General features: G+C 46.0%; 1 protein-coding gene across 1 annotated transcript in view; it reads right to left on the reverse strand.

The window, feature by feature from the left end:
* LOC139281618 (uncharacterized) overlaps window positions 1-26,562 on the reverse strand; it is a 123,293-nt gene that overhangs the window by 80,906 nt on the left and 15,825 nt on the right. Inside the window, exons 6-10 of the mRNA XM_070901765.1 lie at window positions 25,614-25,755; window positions 25,275-25,462; window positions 22,660-22,801; window positions 21,608-21,781; window positions 20,261-20,399 (exon numbers count right to left, since the gene is read on the reverse strand). Coding sequence (XP_070757866.1) covers window positions 20,261-20,399; window positions 21,608-21,781; window positions 22,660-22,801; window positions 25,275-25,462; window positions 25,614-25,755 — 785 coding nt within the window. The remainder of the gene's footprint in view (window positions 1-20,260; window positions 20,400-21,607; window positions 21,782-22,659; window positions 22,802-25,274; window positions 25,463-25,613; window positions 25,756-26,562) is intronic.

The following is a 26,562-nucleotide window of genomic DNA, read 5'->3' on the forward strand; positions in this document are numbered from 1 at the left end:
TTTTCAGAGCATGTGTATTGTGTGCTGAAAACTGGCTTTAGCGAAGATTCCATTGGCCTTCCTGATCACTTGCTGTACCTGCATACTAACCTTTTGTGTTTCATGCGCAAGTACCCCTAGGTCCCGCTGTACTGCAGCACTTTGTAATCTTTCTTCAGTTAAATAATAAGTTTGATTGCCCTTCCATATCTCTGCACAAGCACACTAAAATTTTCTGCTATGATGAAATTACTAAGTACATTTCATGCAATCTTTTAGATTCAATGGTAGACAGACAAAGATGAGTTGACGCCATCTGCTTAGGTTAAATTCACAGATGATCAATGTGAAATGAAAATCATGTTTACTTGGATGATTTCCTAAGTTGAAAGATTACAATCAGTGCAAATATTACAAAATTTAACTGTGATATTTTCTCATGATTGATCATGTTTTTAATTCTGTATCACAGGAGGAAGCTAACCTTAAACAAAAATGTTAAAAATGAGCTTACCTCAGTAATTCTTTCAGGCAGTACATTCCAGATCATAACAACTCGCTGTGTAAAAAAATTTCTCCATATCTCCCATCTATTTTTTTGCCATGTGAAGCACTGCTTCAACCTGCCTATGTATGTTCCATAATGATACTTATAGTTGCGGCAACTCATTGTACCTGTGCTCAACAGTGTTTTGCAGCTATCATACAAGTGTCATGAGCTAGGTTTGAAGAAGGTAGCCTTGGACTTCAAGGAGCCTATCTTGCACTCATCCTTGTGGATCAAATAATGGGGGCATAGTGGGATTGCCTTAAAATAAATGCATCAAGACTGCTGCCTGGTAAGTGGGAATTGACTTGCATGACACTATGAGATGAGATGAGATGGGATTAACCTCTTACAGTACATAACTGTGTAGATATTGTATGCAGGTGTTCTTTGATGAAGTAACAGAGAGAGTTGATGAGGGTAGATTTTTTTTTTATTCATTCACGGGATGTGGACATCACTGGCAAGGCCAGCATTTATTGCCCATCCCTAATTGCTCTTGAGAAGATGGTGGTGAGCCATCTTCTTGAACTGTTGCAGTTCGTGTGGTGAAGGTCCTCCCACAGTGTTGTCAGGAAGGGAGTTCCAGTATTTTCAGCCAGCGACTATGAAGGAACGGCGATATATTTCCAAGTCAGGATGTTGTGTGACTTGGAAGGGAATTTGGAGGCGATGCTGTTCCCATGCTCCTGGTGCCCTTGTTCTTCTAGGTGGTAAAGGTCACGGGTTTGGAAGGTGCTGCCGAAGAAGCCTTGGCGAGTTGCTGCAGTGCATATTGCAGATGGTACACACTACTGCCATGGTGTGCCGATCAAGTAGACTGCGTTGTGTTGGATGGTGTCGAGCTTCTTGAGTGTTGTTGGAGCTGAACTCATCCATGTATTTGTTGCTGGCCCCGAAGAAAGATGCCCACAAAGATCTTGTGATCTCTGTGGCGAGAAGTTTGTCTTTTTCAATGCGTAAGTGATTTCAGCATCATCATCATAGGCAGTCCCTCAAAACGAGGATGACTTGCATTCACGCCAAAAAAGGATAAGTTCACAGGTGTTCCAATGAAGGACCTAAAATTCCAGATCCTGAACTACATCCTGAAGGTTGGAAGATGCCTGTGCGTGGATTTTTTTGACGTGTGGTGGCGGTTGCACACCAGCCACCACACGGGCCTGACAGAGCTAGGTCTTGGTCCAGTGGCAAGGATTACCCAAGACGACTGGAAACCTGCTCTGCTGATTTCAGCATATTATAATGGGGAATCCCGAGTGCGCGATGCTGTGATGTCAACAAGCTGTCAAAGCAGCCAATCACAATGCAGAATTCTCTCAGGCAGGGAACCAGGAAATGAAGAAGCTGCTTTTATTTGAACTTTTAAAAAATGTTACAGAGAACAAATCAAAAATTGGGGTTCTCATATGAGATAAGGTAAACCTGAAATAAACATGAACTTTAATAAAATATACATTTTTAAAAGTTTTTAAAAACATTGTTTTTATCATAATGGAGAAATTTGACACTCCACAAAAATAAAATTAGTTTTTCAAGGCCATAACATTTGGTTACCAGTCAATACGCTGTTAAAATCCCAGTTACATCTAATCCAACAAGGCCTAACTTTTAATGGTGTATTTAACAGCGATATTACCACAGAAAAGCCCAAGTTGTTGTCAGTTTCACTGATTACACTGATTGTCAGCTATGGGGTGGGTATCATGTATGTAACCTTTATGTAACAACACTGCAATACTGTAAATACGTAAGAAATGCATACCTTGACCACAGGGGGTGAGCTTGTGGGAGACACTCCTCACCTGGTCGTCCAGGTATATAAAGGGAGGTCCCATGCAGGGTCATCACTTCTTGGTCCTGTGAATAAAGGTTCAGGTCATGGAGTGACCTTGTCCATAGAATGTGCCTTGTGTGGATTTGTGGTATTGTGTAAGGACTTTACATTGGCGACGAGAAACGGGAATCAACGACCCACGAGAATGGCCACCGGCAGCACAGATGAAAGGTACTGTGTTGGTGAGGACTGGGACGATTTCATTGAGAGGCTCCAGCAGAGTTTTGTCATGAAGGACTGGCTAGGAGACGCAACGGCCGACAAGCGAAGGGCTCATCTGCTGACCAGCTGAGGATCTAAGACTTACGCGCTCATGAAAGACCTGCTCGCACCCGAGAAGCCGGCGGACCAAACCTTTGAAGAGCTCAGCAAACTAATCGGTGAGCACCTCAAACCAGCGAGCAGCGTACACATGGCCCGACAGAGATTCCATACCCAACGATGTCGGGAAGGACAGAGCATACCGGATTTCGTTGCGGACCTCCGGCGCTTGGCCAGCCTCTGTAAGTTCACAGACGCCTACAGGGGGGAGATGCTAAGGGATTTCTTTACTGAGGGCATCGGTCATACTGGGATTTTCAGAAAGCTAATTGAGACCAAAGACTTGACCTTGGAAGTGGCGGCGTTGATGGCTCAGACTTTTATGGCGGGGGAGGGGGAAACCAAGATAATATATGCGCGCAATCCTGCCTCCAACATGGCGATGGATCAGTGAGTCAATATCATAAATGCGACACAGAGCCCTGCAGGCAGGCAAGGGCAGTTCGACACACCCCAGGCAGCAATAGACCTAAGAGTAAGTCTCCAACAGAGACAATGGCACGCTGAACAGACATTTACGCCCTCCCCAGTGGACAATGCGGCCCGGGATGGGGCCATTGACACCCACTAACAGGGGCTCAAGAGCAGTCAAAGGGACAATCAGTGAGGAATGCCTGGTAACAGCTCTTTTGTTCACAGCAATGGGAATCTCAGTTCATGCTGGAGGTGTGGGAGCAGACATGCTGCCAGAACTTGCAGGTTTCAACAGTTCGTCTGCAGAAATTGTAACCTCAGTGGCCATTTAGCCAGAATGTGCAGAAAGCCTGTAACCAGGCTAATATTCGAGGCGGGTGAACCAGATGAGGGGTCTGCGAGGCAGGATGACGCTTGGGGCAAATCAATGGACGCTGAAGTTCAGCGGGTTCATATGGCAAACATTCACAGCTCATATACCAAAATGCCACCTATGATGATGAAAGTCCGATTAAACGGCATCCCTGTATGCATGGAGCTGGACACGGGGGCCAGCCAGTCACTCACGAGTGTTCAACAATTCGAAAAGCTGTGGCCACTTAAAGCCAGCAGACCCAAACTAGAACGCATTGAGACGCAATTATGAACGTACACCAAAGAAATCATTCCAGTGCTAGGCAGTGCAATGTTGGCGGTCACACACAATGGATCAGTGAACTGGCTGCCGCTCTGGATTGTCCTGGGCAATGGTCCCGCACTGTTGGGGAGGAGCTGGTTAGCTGAGATGAACTGGAAATGGGGGGATGTGCACACCATGTCATCTATGGAGCGAATTTCATGCTCACAGGTCCTACAGCAATTTGAGTCACTATTTCAACCTGGCGTCGGGACGTTCAAAGGTACCAAAGTAGTGATACACATCACCCCAGACGCCAGACCAGTGCACCACAAAGCCAGAGCGGTGCCGTATGTGATGCGGGAGAAAATTGAGAGCGACTTGGACCGGTTGTTGAGAGAGGGCATCATCTCGCCCGTTGAATTCAGCGACTGGGCGAGCCCCATCGTTCCTGTCCTAAACATGGATGGCTTGGTCAGGATCTGTGGCGATTACAAGGCCACTATCAACCGGGTGTCCCTACAGGACCAATACCTGCTCCCAAGAGCGGAGGACCTTTTTGTCATTCTGACAGGTGGCAAGCTGTTCACCAAGTTGGACCTCACTTCAGCCGACATGACCCAAGAACTGGCCAACGAATCTAAACTACTGACCACCATCACCACGCACAAGGGACTGTTTGTTTACAACAGGTGTCCGTTTGGCATTCAGTCAGCGGCCGCGATTTGTCAAAGAAACATAGAAAACCTGCTCAAATCTATTCCCGGAACGATCGTACTTCAGGATGACATCCTCATCACAGGTCGTGACACTGAGGAACACGGGTCGTGACACCTCCTCCACAACCTGGAGGAGGTGCTATGCCGACTGGACCGGGTAGGCCTGCGACTCAAGAAGTCTAAGTGTGTGTTTTTGGCTCCTGAGGTCGAGTTTCTGGGCAGGAGGGTTGCTGCAGATGGGATGCGGCCCACCGAATCCAAAAATGGAAGCAATTCGACGAGCACCTAGGCCCTGCAACACATCGGAGTTGCGTTCATTTCTGGGACTGTTGAACTATTTCGGGAACTTTCTGCCGAACTTAAGCACATTGTTGGAGCCGCTACACGTGTTCCTGTGTAAGGGTTGCGATTGGTTTTGGGGGGACTGTCAGGAACGGGCTTTCAATCGGGCGCGGAACCTACTTTGTTCAAATAAGTTGTTGACTCTGTACGACCCCCGTAAGAAATTGGTTCTGACATGTGATGCATCGTCCTATGGGGTTGGGTGCGTGTTGCAGCAGGGTAACGCTGAGGGCCAACTACAACCTGTGGCTTTTGCCTCCAGGTCGCTCTCTCAAGCTGAACGGGGATATGGGATGGTTGAGAAGGAAGCACTCGCATGTGGGGTGAAAAAGATGCATCAGTACCTTTTTGGCAGGAGGTTCAAATTAGAAACGGACCACAAGCCGTTAACATCCCTGCTGTCAGACTGCAAGGCTGTCAATGCCAAAGCATCAGCTCGCATACAGCGATGGGCTCTCACGCTCGCTGCGTATGACTACACCATCCGGCACCAGCCCAGAACCGAAAACTGCGCTGATGCGCTCAGCAGGCTTCCACTGGCCAGCACTGAGGGGGCAGCGGAGCAAAGCGCGGAGATGGTCACGGCTGTCAATGCCTTTGACAGCGCAGGCACCCCATCACAGCCTGCCAGATCAAAATCTGGACCAACAGAGATGCCCTCCTATCCCTGATTAAGAAATGTGTCCTGACTGGGGATTGGGCGCCTGCACATGGAGCATGCCCTGAGGAGGTCAGACCGTTTCACAGACAGACGATGAGCTCTCCATCCAAGCCGACTGCCTACTATGGGGCAGCCAGGTAGTCATGCCCCAGAGGGGCAGGGAAGCATTCATCAGGGAACTCCACAGCGAGCACCCAGGCATCGTGCTGATGAAGGCCATTGCCCGGTCACATGTATGGCGGCCGGGAATCGATTCAGACCTGGAACACTGTGTTCGCAGGTGCACAACGTGTGCCCAGCTGGGTAATGCCCCCAGGGAGGCCCCGCTCAGCCCGTGGCCCTGGACCACCAGGCCATGGTCACGTATTCACGTAGACTATGCGGGCCTGTTCATGGGAAAAATGTTTCTCATTGTGGTTGATGCGTACTCGAAATGGATCAAGTGCATCATTTTGAATTAGTGCACGACATCCACCACCGTGGAAAGTCTGCGTGCGGTCTTTGCGACCCACAGCTTGCCGGACATCCTTGTTAGCGATAATGGCCCATGTTTCACAAGCTACGAATTCCGGGAGTTCGCGTCGGGTAATGGCATTAAGCATGTCAGGACAGCACCGTTCAAGCCAGCCTCCAATGGCCAGGCGGAAGATGCGGTCCAAATTATAAAACAAGGCATGCTCCGGATTCAAGGATTCTCCCTTCAATGCCACCTATAGCGCCTCCTGCTGTCCTATAGGTCCTGACCGCACTCGCTCACGGGGGTCCTGCCCGCGGAGCTACTCATGAAATGAACACTCAAACCTCGGCTGTCCCTCATTCATCCAATCCTGTCTGACATTGTTGAGGACACGCGCCAGTCCCAAAACGAGTACCATGACCGAAACTCAAGGGGGAGATGTATAGAAATTGATGACCCCATATTTGTTCTCAATCACACTTTGGGGCCCAAATGGCTTGAGGATACCATAATAGACAAAGAGGGGACATAGTGGTTAAACTTAACAATGGGCAGATATGCCGCAAGCACCTGGACCAAGTAAAAAAAAAAAGGTTCAGCATGGACACTGAGGAACCTGAGGAAGTTCATGAGATGGTGTTCACACCACCGTCAGTGAACGAGCAACAAGAACATTCAGCAGCATGCACAGTCCCTGCGGTCAGCCTGGACAGGTTGGAATCACGACAGGTGACAGACACGCATACCAAGGCTCAACAACCAGAGCCCCAACTGTGGTGCTCCACGAGAGAGCGCAGACCACCCGAGAGACTTAACCTATGATCACAATAAGATGTTGAGAGGGAGGTGATGTCATGTATGTAACCTTTATGTAACAACACTGCAATACTGTATATACGTAAGAAATGCACACCTTGACCACAGGGGGTGAGCTTATGGGAGACACTCCTCACCTGGTCCTCCAGGTATAAAAAGGGAGGTCCCACGCAGGGTCATCACTTCTTGGTCCTGTGAATAAAGGTTCAGGTCATGGAGTGACCTTGTCCATAGAATGTGCCTCGTGTGGATTTGTGGTATTGTGTAAGGACTTTACAGTGGGGGCGAAGGGTTTGGTGGTGGGGGGGGTGATCACAGTGCAGCCAGTGTTAGAGCAGTAAATGACTGACTGCACCTTCAGGTGCTCACATGCTTACGTGTTCAGATGCTTACGAAGTTGGGGTCAGTTTCAAAGGGATAGTTACAGCGAACGCTGTTAGTTCACTGTTATTACCCACCACAAATTCTGGCCCAATGATTTCTGTTGTGTACAGAAAGTAAAAGTAAAGACTGGGGAAGTACAAGTGCCTCAATCACAGACTGAAATGAACTAAACAAACATAGTTAAGACTCGCTCTGCAATGAACAATGTAGCTGCAGAGGGCTTTGAGCTTATACAATTTGCAACTCAGAGGACCATTTGGCTTACCTTCCAGTTATCATAAATAACAAAATTCTGAGGAATTTAAGGTTGATTATTGATCACTCAGTGAATAGTCGTAAAGATGACTAATCATATGTTGCAATGCAACACAAAAATATTTGAACTGAAGTCAAAACAAACATGTGCTCTTGTGGAGATCATTGATCAGGCAGAGTTTGAATTTTGACACTAGTTTAGCGACAAATTCCCTTTCAGAGGATATCGACAAATTGATGACAGTTCAGAGAATAGTGATAAAAGATGCTATTATATTGGGCTCAATTTTCCCCAGTGATTTGCGCCGTTCTTTTAGAGCAGGCCGTTTTTTTGGCCAAAGTTTAAAAAACCACAGTTTCCCCAATCAATTTGCACCAGCATAACTCAGTTAGTTACAGTGTTTTAAGTACATTTTCTTTTCAGCCAATTCTGGCCATTTAGGGATGTTTGGCCAGCTGAGAGTTACTCCAGTTCTTCTTTGGCCGGCGTATGTGGCCTCTGCAGAAAAACCTTCTGGAGAGTTAAGGAAATCGGCACAGGTAAGGAAATCAGCGCAGGTAAGTGCACCAGATGCCCGTCAGCGAGCTGTCCGGAGAGTGTCGAGAGGCGGGAGTTCGGGAGGCGAGAGGCCTACCAAAGGCCCTTCAGCGAGCAGTCCGGGGAATGTCGAGAGGCGAGAGTTCGGGAGGCGAGAGGCCTACCAAAGGCCCGTCAGCGAGCAGTCCGGGGAGTGTCGAGAGGCGGGAGGCGAGAGGCCTACCAAAGGCCCGTCAGCGAGCAGTCCGGGGAGCGTCGAGAGGCGAGCGGCCGACCAAAGGCCCGTCAGCGAGCAGTCCGGGGAGTGTCGAGAGGCAGGAGTTCGGGAAGCAAGAGGCCGACCAAAGGCCCATCAGCGAGCAGTCCGGGGAGTGTCGAGAGGCGGGAGTTCGGGAGGCAAGAGGCCGACCAAAGGCCCGTCAGCGAGCAGTCCGGGGAGTGTCGAGAGGCTGGAGTTCGAGAGGCGGGAGTTTGGGAGGCGAGAGGCCTACCAAAGGTCCGTCAGCGAGCAGTCCGGGGAGTGTCGAGAGGCGAGAGTTCGGGAGGCGAGAGGCCGACCAAAGACCCGTCAGCGAGCAGTCCGGGGAGCGTCGAGAGTTCGGGAGGCGGGAGGCGAGAGGCCTACCAAAGGCCCGTCAGTGAGCAGTCCGGGGAGTGTCGAGAGGCGAGAGTTCGGGAGGCGAGAGGCCTACCAAAGGCCCGTCAGCGAGCAGTCCGGGCAGTGTTAAGAGGCAGTAGTTCGAGAGGCGGGAGTTCGGGAGGCGAGAGGCCTATCAAAAGCCCGACAGCGAGCAGTCCGGGGAGTGTCGAGAGGCGGGAGTTCGGGAGGCGAGAGGCCTACCAAATGCCTGTCAGTGAGCAGTCCGGGGAGTGTCGAGAGGCGAGAGTTCGGGAGGCGAGAGGCCTACCAACAGCCCGTCAGCGAGCAGTCCGGGGAGCGTCGAGAGGCGAGAGTTCGGGAGGCGAGAGGCCTACCAAAGGCCCGTCAGCGAGCAGTCCGGGGAGTGTCGCGAGGCGGGAGTTCGGGAGGAGGAGTTCGGGAGGCGATAAGCCTACCAAAGGCCCGTCAGTGAGCAGTCCGGGAAGTGTCGAGAGGCGAGAGTTCGGGAGGAGGAGTTCGGGAGGCGAGAGGCCTACCAAAGGCCCCAGCCGGTGCAGCTGCAGTGGGGAGGCAAAAAAGAAGTAGAAAGAAATCGAAAGGTGACATCACAGCCAAGGGGGTAAGTGATTGGCTGGTGATTGGTAAGTAGTTTTTCTTCTTTTCCATATCAGTAAGTAACCTTTTAACATTGTTGTTGCCATATTAAGTTTATCTAGGGGTTAAGTCATGGCAGGAGAGTTCGGACACGTGTTATGCTCCTCCTGTACTATGTGGGAAGTCAGGGACGCTTCCGGTGTCCCTGACGACTACGTTTGCGGGAAGTGTATCCGCTTGCAGATCCTAACAGACCACATTGCGGCACTGGAGCTGCGGGTGGATTCACTCTGGAGCATCCACGATGCTGAGAATGACGTGAATAGCATGATTAGCGAGTTGGTCTTACCGCAGGAAAAGGGTCCACAGCCAAATAGGGAATGGAAGATCAACAGGAAGAGCAGTGCAAGGAAGGTAGTGCAGGGGCCCCCTGATACACCGCTTTGGGTACTGTTGAGGGGGATGACTCATCAGGGGAGAGCAGCAGCAGCCAGGTCCATGGCACCGTGGGTGGCTCTGCTGCACAGGAGGGCAGGAAAAAGAGTGGGACAGCGATAGTGATAGGGGATTCAATTGTAAGTGGAATAGATAGACGTTTCTGCGGCCGCAACCGAGACTCCAGGATGGTATGTTGCCTCCCTGGTGCAAGGGTCAAGGATGTCTCGGAGCGGGTGCAGGACATTCTAAAAAGGGAGGGTGAACAGCCAGTTGTCGTGGTACATATAGGTACCAACGATATAGGTAAAAAACAGGATGAGGTCCTACGAGACGAATTTAGGGAGCTAGGTGTTAATTTAAAAAGTAGGACCTCAAAAGTAGTAATCTCAGGATTGCTACCAGTGCCAGGTGCTAGACAGAGTAGGAATTGCAGGATAGCTCAGATGAATACGTGGCTTGAGCAGTGGTGCAGCAGGGAGGGATTCAAATTCCTGGGGCATTGGAACCGGTTCTGGGGGAGGTGGGACCAGTACAAACCGGACGGTCTGCACCTGGGCAGGACCGGAACCAATGTCCGAGGAGGAGTGTTTGCTAGTGCTGTTGGGGAGGAGTTAAACTAATATGGCATGGGGATGGGAACCTATGCAGGGAGACAGAGGGAAATAAAATGGAGACAGAAGCAAAAGATAGAAAGGAGAATAGTGAAAGTGGAGGGCAGAGAAACCCAAGCCAAAAAACAAAAAGGGCCACTTTACAGCAAAATTCTAAAGGCAAGCATGAAAGCTCTGTGCCTCAATGCAAGGAGTATTCGGAATAAGGTGGATGAATTAACTGCACAAATAGCAGTTAACGGATACAATGTGATTGGCATCACGGAGACATGGCTCCAGGGTGACCAAGGCTGGGAACTCAACAGCCAGGGATATTCAGCATTTAGGAAGGATAGACAGAAAGGAAAAGGAGGCGGGATGGCATTGCTATTTAAAGAGGAAATTAATGCAATTGTATGGAAGGACATTAGCTTGGTTGATGTGGAAGCGGTATGGGTGGAGCTACGGAGTACCAAAGGGCAGAAAACGCTAGTGGGAGTTGTGTACAGGCCACCAAATAGTAATAGTGAGATTGGGGACAGCATCAAACAAGAAATAAGGGATGTGTGCAATAAAAGTACAGCAATAATCATGGACGACTTTAATCTACATATTGATTGGGCTAACCTAACTGGTAGCAATGTGGTGGCGGAGGATTTCCTGGAGTGTATTCGGGATGGTTTTCTAGACCAATATGTCGAGGAACCAACCAGAGAGCTGGCCATCCTAGACTGGGTGATGTGTAATGAGAAGGGAATAATTAGCAATCTTGTTGTGCGAGGCCCCTTGGGGAAGAGCGACCATAATATGGTACAATTCTTTATTAAGATGGAGAGTGACAAAGTTAATTCAGAAACGAAGGAAAAGGTCACTTTGATGGTATGAGGTGCGAATTGGCTAGATTAGACTGGCAAATGATACTTAAAGGGTTGATGGTGGATAGGCAATGGCAAACCTTTAAAGATCATATGGACGAACTTCAACAATTGTACATCCCGGTCTGGAGTAAAAATAAAACGGGGAAGGTGGCTCAACTGTGGCTAACAAGGGAAATTAAGGATAGTGTTAAATCCAAGGAAGAGGCATACAAATTAGCCAGAAAAAGAGGACTGGGAGAAATTTAGAATTCAGCAGAGGAGGACAAAGGTTTAATTAAGAGGGGGAAAATAGAGTACAAGTGGAAGCTTGCCGGAAACATAAAAACTGACTGCAAAAGCTTCTATAGATATGTGAAGAGAAAAAGATTAGTGAAGACAAACGTAGGTCCCTTGCAGTCAGATTTGGGCAAATTTATAATGGGGAACAAAGATATGGCAGACCAATTAAACAAGTACTTTAGTTCCATCTTCACAAAGGAAGACACAAATAACCTTCCGGATGTACTAGAGGACCGAGGGTCTAGTGAGAAGGAGGAACTGAAGGATATCCTTATTAGGCAGGAAATTGTGTTAGGGAAATTGATGGGATTGAAGGCCGATAAATCCCCAGGGCCTGATAGTCTACATCCCAGAGTACTTAAGGAAGTGGCCCTAGAAATAGTGGATGCATTGGTGATAATTTTCCAACAGTCTATCGACTCTGGATCAGTTCCTATGGGCTGGAGGGTTGTAAATGTAACACGACTTTTTAAAAAGGAGAGAGAGAGAAAATTGGAAATTATAGACCGGTTAGCCTGACATCAGTAGTGGGGAAAATGTTGGAATCAATCATTAAGGATGAAATAGCAACGCATTTGGAAAGCAGTGATAGGATTGGTCCAGTCAGCATGGATTTATGAAAGGGAAATCATGCTTGACAAATCTTGTGGAATTTTTTGGGGATGTAACTAGTAGAGTGGACAAGGGAGAACCAGTGGATGTGGTGTATTTGGACTTTCAAAAGGCTTTTGACAAGGTCCCATACAAGAGATTAATGTGCAAAATTAAAGCACATGGTATTGGGGGTAATGTACTGACATGGATAGAAAACTGGTTGGCAGACAGGAAGCAGAGAGTGTGGATAAACGGGTCCTTTTCAGAATGGCAGGCAGTGACTAGTGGAGTGCCGCAGGGCTCAGTGCTGGGACCCCAGCTCTTTACAATATATATTAATGATTTAGATGAAGGAATTGAGTGTGATATCTCCAAGTTTGCAGATGACACTAAACTGGGTGGCGGTGTGAGCTGTGAGGAGGACGCTAAGAGGCTGCAGGGTGACTTGGACAGGTTAGGCGAGTGGGCAAATACATGGCAGATGCAGTATAATGTGGATAAATGTGAGGTTATCCACTTTGGGAGCAAATACTCGAAGGCAGAGTATTATCTGAATGGTGGCAGATTAGGAAAAGGGGAGGTGCAGCGATATCTGGGTGTCATGGTTCATTAGTCATTGAAAGTTGGCATGCAGGTACAGCAGGCGGTGAAGAAGGCAAATGGTATGTTGGCCTTCATAGCTAGGGGATTTGAGTATAGGAGCAGGGAAGTCTTACTGCAGTTGTACAGGGCCTTGGTGAGGCCTCACCTGGAATATTGTGTTCAGTTTTGGTCTCCTAATCTGAGGAAGGACGTTCTTGCTATTGAGGGAGTGCAGCGAAGGTTCACCAGACTGATTCCAGGGATGGCTGGACTGACATATGAGGAGAGACTGGACTAACTGGGCCTGTATTCACTGGAGTTTAGAAGGATGAGAGCGGATCTTATAGAAACATATAAAATTCTGACGGGACTGGACAGGTTAGATGCGGGAAGAATGTTCCCGATGTTGGGCAAGTCCAGAACCGGGGGACACAGTCTTAGGATAAGGGGCAGGCCATTTAGGACTGAGATGAGGAGAAACTTCTTCACGCAGAGAGTTGTTAACCTGTGGAATTCCCGGCCGCAGAGAGTTGTTGATGCCAGTTCATTGGATATATTCAAGAGGGAGTTAGATATGGCCCTTACGGGATCAAGGGGTTATGGAGAGAAAGCAGGAAAGGGATACTGAAGGAATGATCAGCCATGATCTTATTGAATGGTGGTGCAGGCTCGAAGGGCCGAATGGCCTACTCCTGCACCTATTTTCTATGTTTCTATGTAAGAGAGAGGGAGGAAGGGAAGCTTTTTGGGTATAGTTCGGTGCGGAGACCGGGAGGGAAGAGGCCATTCGGCCTGGGCTAATGGCGGGGGAACGGACCGGGAGGCCACTCTGCCAGGTCCTAGGGATGGGGGAGCGGGACCGGCAAGGCACTCGGGTCGAGCGAGGGAGTGGATTGGCAAGCCACTTGGCCAAGGCTTGGGGTGGGGGAGCGGACCGGCAGGTCACTGGGTTGAGCGAGGGGCGGGGGGGGGGGGGAGTGGACCGGCAGGTCACTGGGTTGAGCGAGGGGCGGGGGGGGGGGGAGAGCGGACTGGCAGGTCACTTGGCCAGGGCTAGGGTCGGGGGAGCAGACCGGGAGGCCCTTCGACCTGGGATAGGGGCGGGGATCGACACCAGCATCGGGGGTGGGGGGGGCGGGGAGGACTTTAATAATTAGAGGTAAGTTGCTGCAATGTATTTTAATGTGTTACAAGCTAGCTGTTTGTTTCACTTTGAAGTCTCAGCCCACATTGTGTCCCTGGTTACCGTGGCAACCCGATCTTTTTGGCACAGATCAAGGTCCACCCCAAAACTAAAGGACAGGTTAGGCTGCGCCAACATGAAAAAATCAAATGGGGAAACTTAGAAATTTTTTTTTGGTGTACTTGGGCCCCAACAAATGGGAGTAACTCTTCAAGTACGCCAAAAAAAGCTTTGGGGAAAATTGAGCCCATTGCGTTATGCCAAGGGTGGGCCATTGGCTTGATAGATTTAAGGGTTGTTCTCCCCTTACCCACATACACGCCTCATTCTCAGCTTTTAGCTGTAGCTCTCCCTTCCCCGTCACACTGTCACCCGCCTTGCTGAAAACAGGTCTACACCCAAAACATTAACCTGCTTTGCTAGTATTTTCAGATTCTCAGCATTTTCTATTTCGTATCTGATAGGCATAAACCTACTACCAGTGCCACGTGATAGTCAGAGTAGGAATCGCAGGATCGCGCAGATGAATACGTGGCTTGAGCAGTGGTGCAACAGGGAGGGATTCAAATTCCTGGGGCATTGGAACCGGTTCTGGGGGAGGTGGGACCAGTACAAACCGGACGGTCTGCACCTGGGCAGGACCGGAACCAATGTCCGAGGGGGAGTGTTTGCTAGTGCTGTTGGGGAGGATTTAAACTGATATGGCAGGGGGATGGGAAAAAATGCAGGGAGACAGAGGGAAACAAAAAGGAGGCAAAAGCAAAAGACAGAAAGGAGATGAGGAAAAGTGGAGGGCAGAGAAACCCAAGGCAAAGAACAAAAAGGGCCACTGTGCAGCAAAATTCTAAAAGGACAAAGGGTGTTAAAAGAACAAGCCTGAAGGCTTTGTGTCTTAATGCAAGGAGTATCTGCAATAAAGTGGATGAATTAACTGTGCAAATAGATGTTAACAAATATGATGTGATTGGGATTACGGAGACGTGGCTCCAGGATGATCAGGGCTGGGAACTCAACATCCAGGGGTATTCAACATTCAGGAAAGATAGAATAAAAGGAAAAGGAGGTGGGGTAGCATTGCTGGTTAAGGAGCAAATTAAGGCAATAGTTCGGAAGGACATTAGCTTGGATGATGTGGAATCTATATGGGTAGAGCTGCAGAATACCAAAGGACAAAAAACGTTAGTGGGAGTTGTGTACAGACCTCCAAACAGTAGTAGTGATGTCGGGGAGGGCATCAAACATGAAATTAGGGGTGCGTGCAATAAAGGTGCAGCAGTTATAATGGGTGACTTTAATATGCACATAGATTGGGTTAACCAAACTGGAAGCAATACGGTAGAGGAGGATTTCCTGGAATGCATAAGGGATGGTTTTTTAGACCAATATGTCGAGGAACCAACTAGGGGGGAGGCCATCTTAGACTGGGTGTTGTGTAATGAGAGAGGATTAATTAGCAATCTCGTTGTGCGAGGCCCCTTGGGGAAGAGTGACCATAATATGGTTGAATTCTGCATTAGGATGGAGAATGAAACAGTTAATTCAGAGACCATGGTCCAGAACTTAAAGAAGGGTAACTTTGAAGGTATGAGGCGTGAATTGGCTAGGATAGATTGGCGAATGATACTGAAGGGGTTGACTGTGGATGGGCAATGGCAGACATTTAGAGACCGCATGGATGAACTACAACAATTGTACATTCCTGTCTGTCGTAAAAATAAAAAAGGGAAGGTGGCTCAACCGTGGCTATCAAGCGAAATCAGGGATAGCATTAAAGCCAAGGAAGTGGCATACAAATTGGCCAGAAATAGCAGAGAACCCGGGGACTGGGAGAAATTTAGAACTCAGCAGAGGAGGACAAAGGGTTTGATTAGGGCAGGGAAAATGGAGTACGAGAAGAAGCTTGCAGGGAACATTAAGACGGATTGCAAAAGTTTCTATAGATATGTAAAGAGAAAAAGGTTAGTAAAGACAAACGTAGGTCCCCTGCAGTCAGAATCAGGGGAAGTCATAACGGGGAACAAAGAAATGGCGGACCAATTGAACAAGTACTTTGGTTCGGTATTCACTGAGGAGGACACAAACAACCTTCCGGATATAAAAGGGGTCGGAGGGTCTAGTAAGGAGGAGGAACTGAGGGAAATCCTTATTAGTCGGGAAATTGTGTTGGGGAAATTGATGGGATTGAAGGCCGATAAATCCCCAGGGCCTGATGGACTGCATCCCAGAGTACTTAAGGAGGTGGCCTTGGAAATAGTGGATGCATTGACAGTCATTTTCCAACATTCCATTGACTCTGGATCAGTTCCTATGGAGTGGAGGGTAGCCAATGTAACCCCACTTTTTAAAAAAGGAGGGAGAGGGAAAACAGGGAATTACAGACCGGTCAGCCTGACATCGGTAGTGGGTAAAATGATGGAATCAATTATTAAGGATGTCATCGCAGTGCATTTGGAAAGAGGTAATATGATAGGTCCAAGTCAGCATGGATTTGTGAAAGGGAAATCATGCTTGACAAATCTTCTGGAATTTTTTGAGGATGTTTCCAGTAGAGTGGACAAGGGAGAACCAGTTGATGTGGTATATTTGGACTTTCAGAAGGCTTTCGACAAGGTCCCACACAAGAGATTAATGTGCAAAGTTAAAGCACATGGGATTGGGGGTAGTGTGCTGACGTGGATTGAGAACTGGTTGTCAGACAGGAAGCAAAGAGTAGGAGTAAATGGGGACTTTTCAGAATGGCAGGCAGTGACTAGTGGGGTACCGCAAGGTTCTGTGCTGGGGCCCCAGCTGTTTACACTGTACATTAATGATTTAGACGAGGGGATTAAATGTAGTATCTCCAAATTTGCGGATGACACTAAGTTGGGTGGCAGTGTGAGCTGCAAGGAGGATTCTATGAGGCTGCAGAGTGACTTGGATAGGTTAGGTGAGTGGGCAAATGCATGGCAGATGAAGTATAATGTGGATAAATGTGAGGTTATCCACTTTAGTGGTAAAAACAGAGAGACAGACTATTATCTGAATGGTGACAGATTAGGAAAAGGGAAGGTGCAACGAGACCTGGGTGTCATGGTGCATCAGTCATTGAAGGTTGGCATGCAGGTACAGCAGGCAGTTAAGAAAGCAAATGGCATGTTGGCCTTCATAGCGAGGGGATTTGAGTACAAGGGCAGGGAGGTGTTGCTACAATTGTACAGGGCCTTGGTGAGGCCACACCTGGAGTATTGTGTACAGTTTTGGTCTCCTAACCTGAGGAAGGACATTCTTGCTATTGAGGGAGTGCAGCGAAGGTTCACCAGACTGATTCCTGGGATGGCGGGACTGACCTATCAAGAAAGACTGGATCAACTGGGCTTGTATTCACTGGAGTTCAGAAGAATGAGAGGGGACCTCATAGAAACGTTTAAAATTCTGACGGGGTTAGACAGGTTAGATGCAGGAAGAATGTTCCCAATGTTGGGGAAGTCCAGAACCAGGGGACACAGTCTAAGGATAAGGGGGAAGCCATTTAGGACCGAGATGAGGAGGAATTTCTTCACCCAGAGAGTGGTGAACCTGTGGAATTCTCTACCACAGAAAGTTGTTGAGGCCAATTCACTAAATATATTCAAAAAGGAGTTAGATGAAGTCCTTACTATTAGGGGAATCAAGGGGTATGGTGAGAAAGCAGGAATGGGGTACTGAAGTTGCATGTTCAGCCATGAACTCATTGAATGGCGGTGCAGGCTAGAAGGGCAGAATGGCCTACTCCTGCACCTATTTTCTATGTTTCTATGTTTCTATGCTTATGGCCGGTGACCAAGGGAAGGTAATAAATATCAGATTTCAACGACGACAGCTAACATTGTTGAGGGCAGGCAATGTTTGCAAGCATGAAACTGTGAATCAATGGCTCAGGAAAAAAACTAAAGAAACGCAGCAGACATTGTAACCAGTAATTTATTAAGAGTACATCAGCAAGAGTTCACACATTAATGAATCGTACTTTGACGCACACAGGAAAATATGAATTATACACAGAGCAGAGAGGGTTAAGGGGAGATTTAATAGAGGTGTTTAAAATCATGAAGGGTTTTGATAGAGTAAACAAGGAGAAACTCTTTCCAGTGGAAGACGGGACGGAGCCAGAGGACACAAATTTAAGGTAATTGGCAAAAGATCCAGAGGCGACATGAGGAAAAGAAAGTACCCAGCAAGTTATGATCTGGAATGTACTGCCTGACAGAGTGGTGGATGCAGATTCAATAATAACTTACAAAAGGGAATTGGTAAATACCTGAAGGGAATAAAATCGCAGGGCTATGGGGAAAGAACGGGGGAATGGGAATAATTGAATAGCTTTTTCAAAGAGGAAGCACAGGCACAAAGGCCTCCTTCTGTGCTGTAAGGTTTTAATTATAGAATCAGTCATAAAGGGGGAAAAGAGAACCCAAACACAGACTAAAAGCCTCTGAATATAGGTAGCAACACATTTCTCTAACCTTATGTAGATCGTTCAAAATGCCACATTTGGCCGGTTGTGTTCGATTTTGGGCATGTTACCTTCAAAGGGCATTGTAAAAGGATCAGAGACCAACAGCAAAGGGGATTTTATGCCTCAATTAGGAAATCCGAATCACAGAATTGGAGTTGCTTTCATTGGAGAAAAGAAGATTGAGATCCAAACATGGTCCAGATTTCAAATCACTAAGAGCAATGAATAATGCAGATGAAAGCAGGTTATTTAATTTAGGTTATGCATGCACATGGAAAGGTGTGTTTATATTCATGCGCACACAACAGCTCCTGCCTGCCATCCGTGTGCCAGTTAAACATTTTATATTAAAGAGCCGATGGGACAGCCAGCTCTCTGCTAACATTTGTTTTTTTTTGCAAACATTGGCCCAGAAATTGCAGCCTCCCTGGGTCTGTACGGAGTTTCTATGGACCCGGGACAACATCGGAAAAGCTGGTTTTCAGCGCACAATGCACATGTGTTGAAAACCGGCTTTTCCGATCTGTCACGTTTCTGGCTTGACAGATCCTCCATATCCCAGGAGCGAGGACATTTGCAAGGGCAAGATTGCGGGACTTACGCATATCATGCCCCGCAAATGTCCTCAAAACTGTTACACCTGATGAAAGCAGGCGCATGGCCTACTTTTATAGGCGTAAGAGTTTTAAAATACACAAAACCATTTTAAAATAAAGTTATAAAAACAACATTTTATTGTTAAAAACTCTCTCCATTACGGTAAATTTATTTTAAAGCATAATTTAAAAAACTTTTCTAAAATTTGGGAAAGTATATATTGTTTTAAATAACTTTAATTTAAATTAATAAAAATATATTGTGCATTTTTTTCTCTCTTTTATTCGTGATTTGGGGGTGTTTCTCATTCATAGTAATAGGAATTTCAGATTTACGAAACTCCTATTACTATGAATGAGAATATGCTGCACCTGATTGGCTGCCCAGAGCCATGTGACTCCAGCTCCAGGCCTGCGCACGTCCTGACGTGCACGCGCTGCGACGCACAGTCAGGAGAGGCCTCAGGACCGGGATCTTGCGAGGCCACAGCAGCTTTAAGTAGGTGGGCATCTTTTTTCTAAAATCTATTCGAATGCCCGCCGGAAGGAGAAACTGGGATTTCTGGGCCAACATTAATAAAGTTTGGAATTTTGATTTCTCCTGCTGAACGTATTTTAAAACGGGACTGTAAGATTCCAGTTTCTGACCGGCTGCTGAAATGAGTTTTAAAAAAAAAAAATTACTCTCTACGTGTGTAGAGGGTTAAAGACTTTTCGTGGATCTGTGGCATCCATTTCACATGCAAGAAAGTATCTTTGCAAATTCATCCAAACTTTAACGCAAGGCATTGTCACGGAAGGTCATTGCCGGGTTGCCAACTCTCCAGGATTGCCTTGGAATCTCCAGGGATTGAAGATTAATCTCTAAGACACTGCCACGAGCAACCCAGGAGAAAATGCGCAGGGACATTAAAAACTTGTGATTCTTTCATTTTCTTCGAACACTTTTGTTTATTAGCTATGAAAACTATAGGCGATGGTGAAAAAGGCTCTTTGACTGATAGTCAAGAATCCTCCAATTGGGTCTGTTCGCCATCTGTGGAAAGATGGGGTGCTGCAAGGATGGAAGTGTCGGGCAACCAATGGGAGGAGTGTGGGGGCGGGGCAGTTGGAGGTGAGATGAAACCGCCAGGATTACATCTGTTAGCGCGAATGTACCCTTCCAAGAATCACTCGTCACTCAGGGTCGGTCCATACATCAAAACGGTTTATTATGCCGGCGGGGAGATGAAGCAACTGGTGGGTCCAGGTACCTCTCTCCGCCGAACAAAGGGTTTCATTGATTTTTATATGTTTTACAACAGTTTACTACAGTTACATCAGCCCATTTCGGCCGGACACTATCCAATCGTATTGATTATAGTTTACATTTAGATTCAAATAGAACAATAGAAGTGGTCTCTAAACATTAGGTGACTGCGTGATTGCCTCATATGTTGCTAAGGGTAATAGACCAATAGAAATCGTCTCTAACCATTATGTGACTGTGTGATTGTCTCATGTGTTACTAAGGATTATTCATGGTCTTGTGACATGTCTGGGCCCGCCGCCACCCCTTATCTTACTGTCCTTGGGTGCTGTCTTTGGGCAGTCTCCTTCTCTTAGTCCGGTTACAGAGTCGTATTGTTTTAACATGGACCAGGACGTCTTGTCTGGGCCTGTTAGCCCACTGATTGGGAACATTTGCAAAGTTCATGTATATCCCTGCGTGAGAAACACAGCAGTTATCAGTACCTCAGAATGCAGTCTCTTTTCTGCTGGCTGGAATCCCTTGGGGCTTTGCTAAACCACGAGCAGCCAGCTTTATACATTTTACACACGCATTTAATACTCCAATTACTTATTTAGTTCTAACATTATGCTACAGGTGCCGCTGCCCTAGGGGAAAATCTTTTCTCTATAACACATCCAACCAGAGTTAACAAACCTTACCATTCACTCGCAAAGGTTTAACAATCAAATTGAACACAACCAGTTCATCCACCAGGCTCACAACTGCACACCTCATCGTGGAGAACCCGAACTCAATTAATTGGGTTTTTATTGAGTCTTGTGAACATCACGAGACTGGCTAAGCCACTCACAGTGCAATAGCTCCACAGGTGCATACATTACAACATCTGTAATATATCTACCTGTGAGTGCTCACCAATTTGTAGAGCTGTTGTATTGTGACACATTGCTATTAAGAACTAGTTGGTTTATTAACAAAGGTTTAACAATCACACTACACATTACTAATTCATCCACTGGGCTCACAACTGCATATCTCATCGTGGATGACCCAGACCCAACTGACTGAGGTTTTATTGAGTCTTGTGAACATCACATTGTTTATTAGTCATGAAAAATATAAGTGAATTCTTTAAGAAAGAACCCATGAAGCAAATACATTACAACATCCTTCACTCATAATTGGCAACTACACCATAAATACCATAAAGGTTCCCCCCCTCCACCCCCCCCCCCCCACAATTTACTGTCAAACACCCTCCTCCTCAGCCCAAACCACACTTACTGTCCAGTTTAGGGTTGGACAGATACTTTCTGTGCGACATTTAATGGGCAATCAATCAGCAAATCCAGCAAGTTCTTAAAAATAACGGGGACGCTAAGGGCGAGATGTAGTTTATGCAAAGCAAATTTGGGTGTCACTAGCAGCATAAATGGCCTAGCAGGTTCTGGAGATTCGCAGCTCAGGATGTATCTCCTCGTCCCCTGAACTTGCTGGCCGATTTGTGTATTAATGACAGGGTGCGCTGCAAACATGCCATGAATGTTTCCAGCACGATTCGGCCCAAAGACAAATATAACACGGGACTGCGCAAAAAAATCACATATTTCTTGAAGTGATTAAGAAAATCATGAAAAGGAAAATCAGATAAAACCATGGGCGAGGTGTTTACATCAGCGACGCACAGCGCACACATTCTGGTACTTTGGGAATGAAGTAAAACCCACACCAGACTCGAGCTGCAGCTCACTGATATTTGGTGGAACTTGAAACTTAAATTTTTGTATCAGAACAGTAAAGAACAGGAACAGTTCCATCTTGGCCAGGGTCTCGCCAGCACAGGACCTGCGACCTGCGAAAACATAGTTGCAAAAAGTGTCAAAGCCGCTCTTCAAAAAACAATATTATGCAGAATGTTGTTACGAAGTTTCTACGGACCCAGGAAGGCATCGGAAAAGCCGGTTTTCAACGCGCAATGCGCATGCACTAAAAAACGGCTTTTCCGATGACAGATGCCCCGCAGATCGGGAGCGAGGACATTTGTATTTGGAAGTTTGGGCTACTTACCCATATCTTGAACGGCAAATGTCCTCAAAACTCTTGCGCCTGAAAAAGCAGGCGCATAGCCTACTTTTACAGGCATAAGAGTTTAAAAACAGAAAAAACATGATTAAAATAAAAATTAAGAAAACACATTTATGTTAAAACCCTGCCCACTCAGATAATGTTATTTAAAACCCTAACCCTAACTTTTTTTTTAAATTGGGAATTTTTTTTCTTTAAAAAACATGTGTAACATTTTAAATTTCTATTAGTTTATTGTGCGAGGTGTTTTTAAAATGTTTTATGTAGTGTTTGTGCGTTTTGGGCTTTTTCTCATTCATAGTAATAGGAGATTCGTAAGTTACGACTCTCCTGTTACAATGAATGAGAAAATACTTACCTGTGATTGGGTGTCCAGGCCCACGTGACTCCTGCGGACGTCCCGACGTGCACGCACTGTGCGTCGCAGGGAGAGGAGGCCTGTGGATCGGGAGTTCCAGCGGGCACAGCAGCTTCAGGTAAGTCCGCATTTTATTTCTATTTATTCTTGATTTGCCCGTGGGAAGCCCTCCTCAGAATTTCTGCCCCACTATAAACGGAACAATATTAATGCTGCATTTTCTACATTTTATTGTCCCTGGTGGAACTTCCACCAACATATATTCCAAAAATTAATAAGTATGTTACCCATGGAAAATGGTATGAAGGCATCTCTCATCACAAACTTCCCCTCAGCATTTAGAAAGTGAGATGGGTTGAACTCATTTGGCTTTTCCCATTGAGTTTTATCGTACAGCACTGAGGATAGCAACGGAATCACTTGGGTTTCCTAAAAATATTAAAAATATTATTTCCATGTGATTCTGTTATATTCAAAAAGAATTCTGAAAATAGTTGCACTGATGTTAATTAGCAATCATAGTGATAGTTTAAACATAGCATTTCTGGTCTTATGTATATTCTGGGCTCGAATTCCTTCCCTAAACCTCTCTGCCTCTCCACCTCCTTCCACTCCTTTAAGAAGCTCATTAAAACCTATCTCTTTGACTGTGTATTTGGTCACCTGTCCTAATGTCTCCTTAAGTGGCTGGGTAACAAACTTTGTTAGATAAATCAAGAAATAATGGAGGCTTGTAAAAAAGGAACAGCAATAATCATGGATGGTTTTAACCTTCATATTCCTTGGACAAAGCAAATTGGCCAGGTAGCCTTGAGGAAGAGTTCATAGCGTATCTGGGATAGTTTCCTTGAACAGTACATTGCGGAACCAACCAGGGAGCTGGTGCTGTGTAATGAGACAGGATTAATAAACAAACTTCTAGTAAAGGATCCTCTAGCATGGTTGAATTTCAAATTCAGTTGGAGGGTGAAAAAGTTGGATCTCAAACCTGTGTCCTAAGCTTAAATAAAGGAGACTACAAAGATACGAAGGCAGAGTTGGCTAAAGTGGACTGGGAAAATAGATTAAAGTGTGGGACAATTGATGAGCAGTGGCAGTCATTTAAGGAGATATTTCATAACTCTCAACAGAAAGTATATTCCAATGAGAAGGAAAGACAGTAAGAAAAGGGATAACCATCCGTAGCTAACTAAGGAAATAAGGGATGGTATTAAATTGAAAACAAGGGCATACAAAGTGGCTAAGACTAGTGGAAGGCCAGAGGATTGGGAAACTTTTAAAAGCCAGCAAAGAATGACTAAAAAAATAATAAAGAGAGGGAAGATAGATTATGAAAGCAAACTAGCATGAAATATAAAAACAGATGATAAGAATTACTACAGGTACATAAAAAGGAAAAGCATTGCTAAAGTAAATGTTGGTCCCTTAGAGGATGAGGATGAGACTGGGGAATTAATAATGGGGAACAAGGAAATGGCAGAGACGTTGAACAAATATTTTGTATCGGTCTTCATGGTAGAAGACACTAAAACATCACAATAGTAGATAATCAAGAGGCTATCGGGAGTGACTATCACAATCACTATCACTAAAAAAGTAATACTCGGTAAAATAATGGGACTAAGGACGGACAAGTCCCCTGGATCTGATGGCTTGCATCCTAGGGTCTTAAAAGAAGTGGCTGCAGAGATAATGAATGCATTGGTTGTAATCTACCAAAATTTCCTGGATTCTGGGGAGGTCCCAGCGGATTGGAAAAATGCAAATGTAACGCCCCTATTTAAAAAAGGAGGCAGACAAAAAGCAGGAAAATATAGACCAGTGAGCCTAACATCTGTCATTGGGAAAATGCTGGAGTCCATTATTTAGGAAGCAGTAGCAGAACATTTGGAAAAGCATGATTCAATCAAGTAGAGTCAACATGGTTTTATGAAAGGGAAATCATGTTTGACAAATCTGCTGGAGTTCTTTGTTGATGTAATGAGCAGGGTGGATAAGTGGATGTGGTGTATTTGGATTTCCAGAAGGCATTCCATAAGGTGCCACATAAAGGGTTACTGCACAAGATAAAGGTTCACAGGGTTGGAGGTAATATATTAACATGGACAGAGAATTGGCTAACTAACAGAAACCGGAGAGTCAAGATAAGTGGGTCATTTTCCGGTTGGCAAACAGTAACTAGTGGGATGCTCCACTTATCCACCCTGCTCATTACATCAACAAAGAACTGGGGCCTCAACTACATAAGGGAGTAAAGGGTTATGGGGAGCGGGCAGGGAAGTGGAGCTGAGTCCATGAACAGATCAGCCATGATCTTATTGAATGGCGGAACAGGCTCGAGGGGCCGAATCACCTACTCTTGCTCCTATTTCGTATGTTCTTATGACGCTCCTGTGAAATGCCTTGGGACATTTTAATATGTTAAAGGTGCTATATAAATGCAAGTTGTTGTTCTTCTTGTTGTTGTTAAGCAGTATCCTTTTTATTTACTATCCCTTCTTCATGGTTCTCTCAACTCTTTTATAACTAAAAATAACTTGGAATTATGCAGCATAGAAGGAGGCCTTTTGACCCATCGTGTCTATGCCCACTCTTTAAAAGTGCTCTCCAATTATCCCCATCTCTCTGCTCTTTCCCCGCAGTCTACTGAACAACAACTTGCACTGATATAGCGTCTTTCATATAGTGAAACGTTCCAAGGTGTTTGGCCATAGCCATATTATTTGGAACAAATATATATATAAAATATATAAAATGGTATGGGGAATTGATAAAAGCTGCTGACAGGCACTAATGGTACACAATCCAATTGGATGCCACACCTCGATAGCTGCTTCCCTCCCTCCCTCCAATAAATATCAGAATATAAGGCCCAATGGTGGTTCCACTTCCCCAAGGGTACCTTCGGGATGAAATATCCTTTGAAGTTTAAGTCCACTGTTGTTGCATGTGGGATGCTCAGTGGCACAATGTCGGCAAACCTCTGGATTTCGTGGATCACTGCATTAGTGTATGGCAAATTTTTCTGATCTTCAGCTCTGGGAGGCCGCTCTGATCCAGTAACATTGATAATTTCCTCATAAACTTTTTCTGCAAGCCAAGGACATTTTTTAAACGATTGGAAGAACGATTGCGGCTTTATTTGGGCAAGTTCAAAAGCTCACCCGCGGTAATCAGAGAATATGAGGTGTGCAAAATGATGCAACAAGATAAGAGTGGAATTAATTAAACTGCTTCTTACTCTGAATCTCTGGATATTTCATCATCAGAAGCATGCCCCAACGAAGCGTGGTCGAAGTGGTCTCCATCCCAGCACTAAACAGGTTGGATGTTGTGTACAGTAAGTTGTTTTCATGGAAATATGAATTGGGGTTGTCCGATTCCTACAAGAATTAACAGTGCAAAAGCTCAAAATTTGGATTGGGTCCAGTAGGGTATAACGTGTGACCTGTGACATATAATTAAGCTGAAATAGTGATTACTGAGAAATGCAGCACAGAAACGGAGCCAGGAATAAGAAGCAGCAGCGGGTTTACCCCAGGGCAGTACTGAGGGAGTGCTGCGCTATTGGAGGTGCCGTCTTTTGGATGAGACCTTAAACTGAGGCCCCTCTCAAGTGGACGTAACAGATCTCACAGCCACTATTGCAAAGAAGAGCAGAGCAGTTCTCCCCAGGGCCCTGGACAATATTTACCCCTTTCAACCGACATCATTCAAAGAAATAAAAAAGAACTTGCATTTATATAGCACTTTTCATGATCTTAGGATGTCCCAAAGCGCTTTACAGCCAATTAAATACTTATTGAAGTGTAGTCACTATTGTATGTGGGAAACGCGATATCCAATTTGAGCACAGTAAGCTCCCACAAACGCAACGTGATAATGACCAGATAATCTGATTTAATGATGTTGGCTGGACCTACAGTTCAACAGTGATTATATTTAAAAGTACTTCATTGACTGTAAGGCACTTTGGGGCATCCTGAGGTCATGAAAGATGCTATGCAAATGCAACTCCTTTTTAAGGAGAATAACTCTTTTCAAATCCTTTCCATAGAACTATAGACATTTGCAGCATATAAGGAGGCCATTTAGCCTATCATGCCAATGCTGGATTGAACTAAGTTGGTTTTTTTCCTGAAAGACATAAACACAGCTACCCAGTTATAGAAAATCTACTGTACTTCTTA

This window comes from Pristiophorus japonicus, chromosome 15, assembly GCF_044704955.1.
Source record: "Pristiophorus japonicus isolate sPriJap1 chromosome 15, sPriJap1.hap1, whole genome shotgun sequence".
NCBI lineage: Eukaryota > Metazoa > Chordata > Chondrichthyes > Pristiophoridae > Pristiophorus > Pristiophorus japonicus.